This window comes from Syzygium oleosum, unplaced genomic scaffold (assembly GCF_021117445.2).
Source record: "Syzygium oleosum isolate NSW1041296 unplaced genomic scaffold, Sole_v2.1 Sole_v2.42, whole genome shotgun sequence".
Taxonomy (NCBI): domain Eukaryota; kingdom Viridiplantae; phylum Streptophyta; class Magnoliopsida; order Myrtales; family Myrtaceae; genus Syzygium; species Syzygium oleosum.
In genome coordinates this window covers 1,637,145-1,650,456 of record NW_026607526.1, presented here as the reverse complement: position 1 = coordinate 1,650,456, position 13,312 = coordinate 1,637,145, and the positions used below count along the sequence as shown (strand labels likewise).

Genomic DNA, 13,312 nt, shown 5'->3' with positions numbered 1-13,312 from the left:
GCTACATCTGAAGGAAAGCATCCTACACATCAAGTCCTTTTTTTATTCCTGATCTCAACATTCGCTCTTGCTCATCAATTCGAAATAATATGAAACGAACATCGTCACGGTCCAATGCCCTCTTGCCCCCAAAAGCATCTCCACTACATTTGCGCTCCGCCATACCTTCTTCCACCACACTTCTTCAGAATGAAGCACCGAACAACTCCATGCCACACTCCAATTCCAACAGTCCCTGTCGATACGCCACTAAAAAACCCTAACAAAAATAAAGCTAGAAACCCCCCAAAAAAAAATACAAGCTCCGCTCCATTTCTCGACCGCCCTCGTCACCGGCAGTACGAGATTTCTCCTGGGGGTTTTCGGTTATCGGAACCCCTAAATTGCGACATTCTGAGCTTGGCGTAGAGAGAGAGAGAACGGACCTGGCAGCGGCGGCGGCAGCGGCGGCGGCAGCAGCGGCGAGAGGTTCGTCGTTGAAGGGACTGGAGGCGAGCAGTGGAGGGCGACGGTGCGCAGGGAGGTTGGACGGCTGCAATGCGAGTGAGCCAAACCGTGGAGGTCGTTATAAAGGACTAATATTTTATCAGGCAAGTAATCTAAAAAATAATATACAAATTTTGCTTATGGAATAAATCTAATCGCTAAAGGTAAAAAGACGTTAGGGAAAATGAAAGTGAGGTTACTCCGGCATAAGCTATAGATTGGCACAGTCGGCACATTCATTGACGCAGCTAAATGCGAGTGCCGGAGATGTTCTCGACCAATTGTTCGCGATTAAATGAATCTACTGCTAGCAAGGTTTACTTGCGTAGTTATTTCGACCCCGTGGAGCTTCCATGCACATATTCGTCGCTCTGAGCAGAGCCAAAAGCCAAACTACAGTCACTCAGACAATTTGGAGGAGTTTGCGCGGCCAAAGGCTGTCATGACAGACAGTGTTCTCGGCGGCCAAAGGCTGTTGCTCGAAGGGAACGCGAAAATATTTAGGGTGTCTCCGAGGCCAAATGTCTCTTAATGACGGACAGATGGTAATATTCAAGATGTTCCAATATTTTCGCGACACAGTAAATATCCATAATCGAAATCCATATCAAACAACATATTCGAAAGGATACCTGAAAGCACTCTGCATTTCCTCTCTCCTACAAGAAGAGTTCCCATGTCTTTTCACTTTCTCTATATCTAGTTATCGTCTACATGTACAGTCCTCATTAGAGCAGAAGTCTAAGATGACAAGATGACCCTACGATGTATTCTAGTTCCAGTTACATCTTGGAGGCTTCCTCAGGAAAATCATCCACGAATCACCGTTCTCAGTAGCAAAGAAAAAAAGAAAGAGAAAGAAAATGATCATCATAGAACACAAGCATGTGGGTTCTCCTCCCTATCACATGGCCAAATGAAGTATAATAAGCTTTTATGGTGGAGAATCATTTTTGAAAAACACAAACCGAATTATTTTGGCTTGTGGAAGTGCTAACATCGTATGACCGTCGCATAATAAGCCTTCGAATAAGAGAGCTCAAGCACAGCGGATAATGCAGCACAGCAATGTTTGTTGGAAATATGCAGTGCCTGATGGAAGTTGCACAATACGGACTCGGGATCGGTGTACTGATTAGAACAGCTATGAGACAATGATTACCCATTTGACGCTCGCTGCAACACCGACACATGGGTAGGGGAAAAGCGCTCTTATTGCTACTTTAAAGTTACCGACATTGATCCAGATCGAGAGTTAAACTCTGCTACACTGCAGCTGCAACTCCCCTGTCAATCTTTTAAGCCTCCGCCCAGAAAGGAAGGAGCAGTATACGACTCCACGCGTGCGCGCTCAAGTCCCATCGGCTTATCTTCTCAACGTGCATCCCCCGGACTTCAAGGCTACAAATCTCCATTCAAACAAAAGAGCCAGCCATCTCTCCTCCTCCACCAAGTAGAGTCTTTTGCCCAATCAGCATTCTGATATTGAGTATCCATCCCAGCCCACCCGGTATATTGCTAGTAAATCTGTCCCAACCTACTTCTGAATGACAAAAACGAGCGAACAATAGAGAAATTAAAATGCCAAGAATGTTTCGTGATTTCATGCACAAAGCTCTGGCAAATTGAATTTTCTAATATCAATGTTTCTTCTGTTAGTTTAATGTTGGATTCTGTGCTCCGGTTACTGTTTATGCGTTTTCACTAAAAGAATTAAAAAAATTAAAAGAATTGAGAAATTACAATCAAAAGCTAGTAAAAGATTTCATAGTTTATGACCAAAAAAAAAGATTTCATAGCACAAACTTGCCTGTCCAAGCTCGCAAGGTCAGGCCTTCCAACAGAGAAGTTCCAAGCCCACGAGGTGAAGAGGACACTACCCAGAAATTTGACTGCAGGAACTGTTTTAGCCAAAAGAGAAAAAGACCAACTGGTGCTTCATGGAGTTGTACAGATGTTCAAGTCGAGGACAGCAGAAAGTAGCAATATGCATCTTTCAGAAAAGCCTCCAACTTTTTATTGAAGATAGACCGGATATCCGTTGCTGCAGTAAGATCTTCACTCATAAGTCGGAATCATAACTGCCGACTATTTGTTCTTCTGGGAAATTTTTCCCATCGATTTCAAATGTACGTTTTGTTCGATCTGGTAATCCGGTCAATGAAAGGCAGTTGAACAAAGTGAGCCTTCTAAAACGAGGCAAAATTTCCAGCCCATCAAGTGCTCGCACATTGCAGTTGGATATTTTCAGAAGTTCCAATCGCCCCAAATCTCCAAGAGTGACAGTCTCTGCAGTCTCTGCCAAGTGACAGTGTTTGAGTTCTAATTCAGATAGACCTCTCACCATAGAAAATTGTGAATCATCAATCTTGCAGTGCTGAAGGCACAATACTGATAGGCTAGAGGGTAGCTGTCGGAGGTCAAGCAAGTTTGGGTAGTGCAAAACAAGTTTTCTAAGTTGAAGTTCACTAAAATTTTCAGGTAGCGTGGTAATCTTTGAGAGGCACAACTCCAAGATTTCTAGATTCACTAGTCTTGTTAACCATCCAATTTGTGGTGGCTCAGAGGAAGAATTCTGCATTGGATCAGTAACATCACCCAAGTTATCACCCAAGCACAGCTCTTTCAAGTTTCTCAAGTAGGAAAGGTCTGGCATCATCCTCATTTTTTTTGATCCCCAGCGAAGAATGCTTAAACTAGATGGAAGTCTTCGCAGAGTCCGAACTTGGTCACATTCACTTAGATCTAGTTGTTGGAGACAAGAGAGCAATGAAAGTGTTTCTTCATCACAAATCCTGCCATCACTCCAGGGTAGGCCAGAAACCCCGGTAGATGATAATCTCAAGATCTTCAAAGAGGATAATTCACTGATATCACACTGAATCTGCCCCTTCAGATTCCTGCATTGTGAAAGATCTATCTCTTCCAGCCGTTCTAGATTTTTTATATCTTTGGGGAATTCTCTTAAGTCAGTTTTCCGCATCTTCAGCACCTTCAAATTTTTCAGATGCTTGACAGACCTGGGTAATCTAGCAATCTTGGTGCCTGATAGATCCATGACTTCCAGTGACTCGAGATTCCCAATGGAATAAGGAAGCCGAGGTAAATTCCGACAATTTCCTAGAAGCAGGCTCTGAAGTTTCTTTAAGGATCCAATAGAATTTGGTAGCCTATGAATAGCGGCACCATCCAGTCGAAGATGCTCAAGAGATTCCAAGTGACCAATAGAGTCTGATATATGAGCCAAACGTTTACATTGGCAAGCGCTCAGAATTTTAAGTTTCTCCATGGAGGCTGGTTTGAAATCAATCTCACTAATGGCAGTTCCATCAATCAGAAGTTCTTTCAAATCTTTCATATGACACAGTTCTTGCGGCAAGGCGCTGATGAATGTGCAGAACTTAAGATTTAAGGAGACTAATTTCTTTAGATTACCTATCAATGGACCAATTTGGGATAGTGCCGAACAATGTTCCAGGATTAATCTCTCTAAGTACATTGAAGCACGGAAGTCTGGAAAAGTATTCAGGTCGCGACAGCTACTTAGGTTCAAAACTTTCAATTCCTTTGCCTTCTGCGAGAAAAGAGGACAGAATAGGCTCAATTGGTGCTAGCTATTCTAATAATCCCAGGATACATAAACAAATATGCACTTTACCTTCAGGACTTGTCCCCATTCTTGTGAACCTCCAGTGACCTTACTGCGAGATAGATCAAGAATGACCAGTTTCTCCATATGGAAAATAAGTAGTTCAGAGATGTGGCTGCACCCTTGCCAATCAAGCCACCTTAAATTTGAAAGAACATTCTCAGAACTCCCTCCTACAGTAGCCTGGTCCAATCTCAAGAACCTCAAGAGCCGTAGATGGCTAAATCTTTCACATCTAGAACACTCACTTTGTCCCTTATCAAACGTGAGACCAAGGGCTTCCACCTTACTAGGACCCTGCAAATTGAGGGAACTGAATAAGTAAAACGGGAAATGAAATATAGCCATTCACACTTCATTTTGGGAAAGAAAAATTAAGGAAAGGTGGTATCTTAAAAGATTGTTGACTGTGTTTAGGCTAAAAGATTTTATGCTTGAAAAGTATACCTCCTCTCCATTAAGCGTGGAAAGTGCATCAGTGTGATTCCATAACCTACTTCGGTTTTGAGGCTCGTGGCGATCTTGCATCCTAACGGTTTCCTTGCCAAACTCTCTTATTTGACTATGCATCCATAATTCGTTGTTTTCTCTTATTTTGACCAAACTCATGTCACGGAGAATTTTGATTCGTCTTGGATCACATTCACATGCACGCCACATGTATGGGGGAATTCTCTGATCCACTCCAATGAAAAAACATGCTATATCGAGAAATATCTCTTTCGTCTCTTCATGCAAAGAGTCATAGCTTAACTGGATCACTTTTTGAAATTTATCTTCTGGCGGCCTTGTTAAGCTATCAAATGTAGCTTCCCATGTTTGTCTTTCCCCCTCCCCCTTATCCTTATGCAAGTATGACGCTATTACTTCAATTGCCAAAGGAATCCCTCCAATAGTGTCAACAATATCTCTGGACAAAGAATCATACTCATCCTCCTCTTCGCGAGTACTAAAAGCATGCATGCGGAAAAGTTGAAGAGCTTGACGAAGCCCCATTTCTCCAACCTCATACTTATCAGCCACTCCATCTCGGTAACCATCAAGAACGTCAATTCTTCTAACTGTCATGAGAATCCTGCTTCCTGGGCCAAACCATTTGAATTCCCTAACTAAATGCTTGATTTGGTCAAAACTATACACATCATCAAGGAGAATGAGAACTTTCATTTCCCTAAATGAAGTTTTTATGACGTTAGTCCCTTCGTCAAGAGTTCCTAGCCTTCTACGTTCTTTCCTTAGGAGGTCTGAGATTAGCTGTTCTTGGAGGCCCATGATGAGTCCATTGGATGCACCATTTTCTCCAATAATTGAAAGAAAACTACAACGTTGAAAGAGACGATGGATTTTGTTGTACACAGCCTTTGCAAGGGTAGTCTTGCCAATCCCTGGCATGCCGCATATTCCAAGTACACGTACATCTTTGTCATATACTCCGGTTGCCTGCTCATTGACATAGATGACACCAAGCTTTTTCATAACCTCCCGTACGTGGGGTTCCATGCCCACTAAACCGTCAGTCACATCTAAATCATTCTTCTTCAACCAGTCCAGAAAATATGAAACAACTCTCTCTATGATTGCACCCTGACTGCCAAATGTGATGATGAAAATAAGGAATCGTGATGAGATTACAGAATAATTAACAACAGTCTTTGAAAATTACGAAGGAAATAATCCAGATAAACCGTACTAAATTGACCAACAAAGACGATGCAGTGGACAACAAAAACGGCACGGAAAGTACATTTACCTCATTATCAAATCTAGTCCTATCCAATTAATGAGTTCAAAAACATTGTGCTTGGCAAAATTCTCATAGAGCTAAAGCTAATAACTTTAAAAGGACAGTAAAAAGTTGATTACCCAATTTTTGTTTTCTGCAGATCATGGCCCTTCATATCAGCAATCTTTTCGAGAGCCTCCTTCCATTTTGTAATGACCTCGCGGTCAATTCCACGGCGCTCGTGCTTGCTGAAGGACTCCCCAACACATCCACGTTGGTATTTTAAATCAGCGGGGTCAATATCATAGAAAATGGGCACGATCATTTGAGCGTCTGCTTCGTTGCATTCCACCATTTGGGCCAATTCCATGAGACAACTCTTACTGGATGCATAATTCTTGGAGATAATAGGTATTGATATCTTGGATTGCTTTATGGATTGAACCAATGCATCAGGGATATTATCTCCAGGATCAAGTTCATTATCGTCTCTAAAGACAATGATCCTTGCATTAATCAGGCTGCTGTAGAGGCAATCTGCAAATCCCTGGCGAGTATCGGGACCTCTAAAACTCAAGAAAACTTCGTAATTGTTTCTTGATGAGGGAGGCAGAGGTGGAGGCGGAGGTGGTGGCAGGGGTGGCGGCGGCGGCAGGGGGGGCGGCAGCGGCTGAGACAGAGGCAGGGGCGTTGGATGCGGTGGAGACAGAGGCAGGGGCGACGGATGCGGCGGCGACGATGGTGGCGGGGGCAGCGACGGAGGGGGGGGTGGAGGAGGCAGTGAAGAGACCGACCCCTGTAGTAAAATGAAAAAGGCGAACTCTATCACAAAGTTGCCACTTCGTTTTAGATAATTTCCTCAGAGTAGTAAAAGCAAAAAGTGGAGGCATAAAGCCTTGACTAGGATGTTCTGATCTGAGACAATGAAGTTGCTTCAGAAAGAGTAAAAAAAGGAAAGAATCAAGAAGAAGAGTTGACCCCATCCGATCTAGGCTCATTGATGATGTTCTTGAAAGGAGATGAGATCTAGCTGATTTGAAGACCAAATCAAGATCAAGAGCTGATTTGAAGACCAAATCAAGATCAAGAAATGTTCCATCCAGTAAATCCTTTGATTGCAGTCCAAAGAAAAAAATTGCACTGATGATGCAGATCTAAGCATATATCATCTAAATCAACAGTCCTCCCCACACAGACATAACCCAAAAACAAACAATGAAATTCACAAACACGGGAAGCGGAACTAACCGGCCTTCTCCTTTTGCCTGTAAAACACAGGCAACGCAAACAGTCCATCACCTCCTTCTCTAGCTCACTGACAGACGAAATCTGGCCTGCTCTGCAGAAGCGATTCCAGGTTATTAGCCGCGTTGACGGGAAGGACTTTCATGCGAGGAATACACCATACGACAGAGAAAAAAACATTAGAAAAGACTTCGTCATTAGGTCTTTTGTTTTTTTAATCTGACCAAAAAAAAAAGGTCTTGTTTTTTTTATCCGACCAAAATGAAATATATCATTATCAAATATATTTAATTAGTTTTTCAATACACTCATTAATAAGATCTGAAAAAATTGTGCAAATCCACTCACCTTTTGGTTTCGCAACTACCCCAAACTTTAAGCCTACACCTTGTTCTCTTGAATTTCACTTCTACAAATGTTGACATTCCATTTATTTTTTTTCTTTTCCTTTTTCCATTGACATATGTGACATATGTGGTTTTTATAAGGCTCACACGACAACTTAGAGGAGTAAATAGGTGATCTTAAATAAATTTAATTTTTTTTTGCAAAATACTTGCGAATAAACTTTGGCACGAGCAAACACAATTTATGCATGGCAAATACTTCTATCAAACAGATAAAGCGTTGAGATTCAGAAGTATGCAAGCAAATTTATGGTGTTCCAGCTCATATTAAGTCTAGTCACTCTCCCGAATTAATATACTTGAATCAATCGGGTGTCGACTAGTAATCTTCAGGATATTACAAATAGAAGTAGATGTTGCTTTAGCTAAAAAGCTAGCAGATAAATTTATGAAGTTGCAAGCACCTTTATCATACTTCAACACTTTCTGATCACTCATTACAATAAGCAAGAAAGAGCTTTTAGAGAGAATCACAAATACAAACGGGTGCATTTTGGGAGCACGAGAGGAATTCAAGACAATAAGAGAGCAAGATGACTTTCAGAAGTTCCTCCAAGTCCTTCAGCAAGCTCTGAATCCTTTCTTAAAGACTTCCAATCTTCAAAGTTGCCGTTGGACACTCCTCGAGGTCATCCAAGAGTCGTTGGATGTGGAATCACGATCGCCGGCATGCAGGCTGCTCTTTGACAAAGGTGACGTTTCCCTAAATGGATTTTTCTACGTCTGTCCACCGTTTGACCATCTGGCTGTTTGCACAAAAGAAGTAAACTGCCTTGATTCAACTCCAGGCTTTCTGAGATGAGCCTCCAGGCTTTCTGAGGTGAGCCTCCAGACTCTGAAACTAGTCATTTGCCTGTAATTCGAATTTCTAATCAATTCAAAAGAGGTCTAGGTTTTCTTATTCAGGTAATAGAAGCAATCTCCGCGGACCCGTCTTCCACTCTATTGATAGAAGGAGCAGCCTCTGTCACCGGTTCTTCCAAGGTTTTCACGCTTTACGCTGAAATGTGACTGTTTACCTACCATCATTTAGTCATTTCAAGCTTATTGGCGATCTTAGTTCTCCTCAGTTGTTTATCTTTGCATGGACCATTGAAGTTCCCATGAACTCCTCGTTCTATTGGACTTGTTCGCCTTCTCCGCATGCTCATCTAACTTTTAGGCACCTTGACTCCCAATAGCATGTTCGTCCTTGATAACAGCATAGCACTCCTGTTTCAACGACCCTATTTATGACACGATGTGCATCTATCAAACAATGAAGCACTTCTTCTTCTTCTTCTTCTTTTCTAATGAAGGACTTCTTAGTAATATTAGTTGCGGAAACAGTCGTATCATTTTTAATTTTCTTTATACAAAAATAATCCAACATTACTAATGCATTAGTAATATTAGATTATTTTGCCATTTTCAAAATAGCTTATGGAGGTTATCCAGACAATTTAAGTTAAAATGTAACCTTCTTCAATTTTTGTGTAAAGAAAATTAAAAATGATACGACTATTTCCGCAACTAATATTCCTATGACCACAACTTTTACATTGAGGTTATTCTACGTGATACAACCGGCACTGACGTGAATAATTTTAAAATATTTTTCTATTTTTCTTTTCTTTTCTTTATTTTTTTTCCTTTGGACTATCTTACCCTTGCCACCCACAAGTAAGGGCTGGCAACCATCGCTAGATGTTGGCAAGGGCCTTTACGCCTTCACTGTGGCCTATGACTCTGTGAGGGCGTTGAGCGAGGACCGTGATGCCCTCACTAGCCAAAGTGAGGGCACGCAAGTCGTCGCCCAAATCTAGTGAGGGCCGCGATGCCTAGATCTGTCGAGGGCCGCGATGCCCTCGCCCAATGATGGCGAGGGTCGCTGGCCCTCGCCTATGGCCGGCTAGGGCCGGTCGACAACCAAACGAAAAAAAAAAGTAAAGAAAAGAAAAGAAAAAAGCCAAAAAAACTTATTTAAAAATTCAAAGAATTATTAAAAAAATATCCACATTAGTGTCGCACCAGCATTCACGTCAACAATTTCCGGTCAAAATGAAATAGATAGACTCAATTGGCACAAATGTAAAAAGTTTAGAAGCAAATCGGTATAATTGAAAGATTTATGACTGAATTGGCATCAATGCAATAAGTTTAAGACTTTTTTTAACACTTTTCCCAGATATGCTTGAGAGTGAATGCTGAAGAGCGAAGTGCACCAAAATAACATACACCTTCGTGTGTTTGATTGTGATACGGATTAGTCAAGTGTTAGAAAATCGCCCCTTTCTCTCCATTTCTTTCGTGGAAAATAAATGATTTGAAAAATTTTCTTAAGATGGTAGCATATATCGCTTGAAATAATTAGTCAATGAAAAATATTTTCATTATTAATAACAATCCACATCTAAACATATTCGTGGACAAGAAAAATATTCTTCATTCATTCATTTTTATAACAAAAAAAATCAATTTTAAAAATTATTTTTTTCGCAAAATAAATGTATCCCAAATAAAATTACACAACCCCCGTCCTCCGGGGCTTTGAAAGTAGTATTCACCTCCGAATTTTCTAACATCACACACCTCTCAGACTTTTCGTAAAAACGTATGCTTTTCAGAGAATAAACCTTCAATAATAGATGACATTTGGATTTGTTTAGAATTTTATTTTCCGCGACATTATCTCAAAAATTGATTGGAAGTCAATGTTAGAGGGTGGAAGAAAGGGTTGAAAAGTCAATTTGCCCTGAATTATGTTAGGGGGAGTTTCTATGTTCTGAACTTTTTCTCTCGGAGAGATAGAAGGGGAAGGGTAGTGGAGAACGTGGGTGTGGATAGCGAAAGCAAAAAGTGTGAAGCATAAGGCCGACTGGTTTGACTAGGATGTTCTGATACGAGACAATAAAGTTGCTTTAGATTAAAAAAACAATAAAGAGATAATGACATAAACAATCCCTGAATTTTAGCTCAATATATAATTTAATTCATGAATTTTTAATTTATTCAATGTAATCCCTGAACTTTAGGTTAATATTCAATATTGTCCCTGAATTTTTAATTTATTCAATGTAATCCCTGAACTTTTGGTACATGTTCAATTCAGTCCTTGAACTATATAAAAATGTTCAATATAGTTCTTAAATTTGAATTAATAGAAATGACTACATTGAATATTTTCATATAGTTCGTGGACTAAATTGAATATATACTAAAAGTTCAGGGATAATATTGAACAAATTAAAAATTCAGGGACCACATTGCACATTAGATTAAAGTTGATGGACTATATTGAAAAAATTAAAAGTTCATGGACCAAAATGCATATTGGGCCAAAGTTCATGAACTATTTGTGTCATTTTCCCAACAACAAAAGAAAAAGAGTTAGGCCGTATTCAATCTAGGCTCATTGATGATGTCCTTAAAAGGAGATGAGATCCAGCTGATTTGAAGACCAAATCAAGACCAAGAAATGTTCCAGTAAATCCTTTATTGCAGTCCAAAGAAAAATTCGCAGTGAAGATGCAGAGCTAAGCATATACTAGCTAAATCAAAAGTCCTCACACAGACATAAGCCCCCCCAAAAAAACAAGAGAAAGAGACTCGCAAACACGGAAAGCAGAGCCTATCGACTTTCTCAAATTTATCACAAAAGTGCAGTTGAGTCCTAAAATTTATAAAAAGTGCAATTAAATCCTAAAACATATCAAATTTGTGCAATCGAGTCATTCTGTTAACTTCATCTAACTTAGCTAACGAAAAACACCCACTTGGCTTTTTTTAATTTTTTTACTCTCCTACATAGCGATGACGTGGCTAAAACACGAAATATAAAATTAAAACGACGTCGTTTTTGTCCAAACCTAATTTGTAATACAAAATTTATATAACTTAAATTAAAAAATAACCTAAATATTTTTTTTTAAAAAGGGAACGTGAGAACAGGCGACGAGAACTCGTAGGCCTTGCTACCGCCATCCTATCATTCCAAGAAGGTCCGGTGATGGTGGGGGGAAGGCTGGCGAGGGTCGTCGGGCCCTGACCAGTGGCGGGCAATCCTTGCCCAAATCTATGCTAGTAATCCTAGGCCCTCGCCTTCGATCGGCAGGTCTCGCCAGCCCTCACCTAGGTCTGCTAAGGGCTGCCATTGGTGGAGGTCGACCAGACCTAGACGAGGGCCTTCAAGCCCTCGCCTGAGGTCGGCGTGGTCACCGGCCTCTGGTCGGGGCTTGGCGACCTCCACCAACCATTCCCCCCACCATCGCCGGCCCTTCCTAACAATTGTAGTACGGCAGCAGCGAGGGCCTTGTTCAAACCTTCCTCTCTTTTTTCTTTTTCTTTTTGAATTTAGGTTATTTAAATTTTTTATGACAAAAAAAAGAATTTAGGTTATTTTTAATTTAATTTAAATAAATTATGTATTAAAAATCAGATTTGGACTAACATGACTAGTTTTAGCCATGTCATCGCCACATAGAATAGGGGAAATATTAAAAATAATATTTTTCGTTAGCCAAGTTGGACGAAGTTAACGGAAGAATTTCAACTGCACTAATTAAGTTTTAGGAATTGATTACACTTTTTCTAAGTTTTAGAATTCAATTGTAATTCATGATAAGTTTTAGGACTTCCAATGCACTTAACTCTTGAACTTTGTCATACCAACAGTGTTTGAAGGGGAAACATTACCATACCATGAGTGAAAACAACCAAGTAGAAACTTTTGCGCCACTAGTAGATGTTATAGTCTCCTTAGTTCCATCTAGTCCATTTCGTAAATCTGAAGCATCTAAGATCAATTGGCTTTATGAGGTAACTTACCTCAATGAAGCTGAGAAGATCTCGCCTACTACCCTCCCTCTTGTAAATCCTTATGCTGCTTTTGCTAAACAGCCGTCCTCCTTTTCTCCTATTCGCTCTATTAGACAGTTAATCCACCACACTCCAAAAGAGGTGAAGGAATATGTTCAGTCTACCTGGTTTGATCAACATCGTATTCCTGCTACTCAACAAGAATAGTTTGTTACTCTCCAAATTCCTCCTAAATTCCTTCAACAGTGGATTCAGGAAGGATATACTCATCTGCACTATGATGCAATCCATCTTGCTTTGTCATTCCATGGTCGAAAAGGTCTTCCCGTTGTTACACAAATGGCTCTTCTAGATACAAGGTTTCTTGACTACCAACACACCTATATTGGGACAGTCGAGACAACCTTGAATGCTGGAACGGTGTTTGTCACCCTCTTTCCAAATTTAATATGGCACTTTTCGATCCTCAACTTTTTACTGCCTTGAAAGTCCAACTTCAAATTATCGGAGCTCCTCAGGTAGCAGATTCTGTTGTTGCTACCTTGCACTATCAAATGGTGTATAGGGTCCAGAACCATGCCATAAATCTTTCTCTGCCGGCATCAGAAGAAGCCTTAATGATCTCCGTGGATAACAACCATACAACATCATGTGTTTATGTTCCTAGACAAATTTCCAGAGATGAGTTGTTAAACTTCTCCCAGAAACCTGGGTAACTAACTACGAAAAGCTCCACAAGGATGTTCGTCTAGTCCAATCTACTAAGCCAAAGTTTACCAAGAAGAAAGATGGCAATGTGGTTATTAAATTTGACCGCATGGAACAAAAGACAGAAGCGTCTAGATCTATTTTCTCCACTCTTTTATGGTCCAACTTATCCAGGACCACCATAAAGATGAAAAAGGTAGACCTAGCCACAAACTCCAAACAGGTCCTCCGGTGCACTCGTTTGATGCAAGTGGTAATCCTATTTACTACTTCAAAAATCCGATTACAGGACATTGT

The 13,312-nt window shown here is 40.5% G+C and overlaps 1 protein-coding gene and 1 pseudogene across 1 annotated transcript; both read right to left on the bottom strand.

Annotated features, from left to right (window-relative positions):
- Positions 1-13,312, bottom strand: part of LOC115661874 (disease resistance protein L6-like) — a 39,719-nt pseudogene that overhangs the window by 9,641 nt on the left and 16,766 nt on the right.
- On the bottom strand, positions 2,303-7,306 carry LOC115663723 (disease resistance protein L6-like). Its single transcript, XM_030585709.2, has 5 exons — positions 7,107-7,306; positions 5,999-6,654; positions 4,583-5,723; positions 4,145-4,432; positions 2,303-4,060 (listed from the first exon to the last, which is right to left on the bottom strand). Exons 1-5 carry the CDS (start codon positions 7,152-7,154, stop codon positions 2,549-2,551), a joined length of 3,645 nt encoding a protein of 1,214 aa, XP_030441569.2. The 5' UTR covers positions 7,155-7,306; the 3' UTR covers positions 2,303-2,548.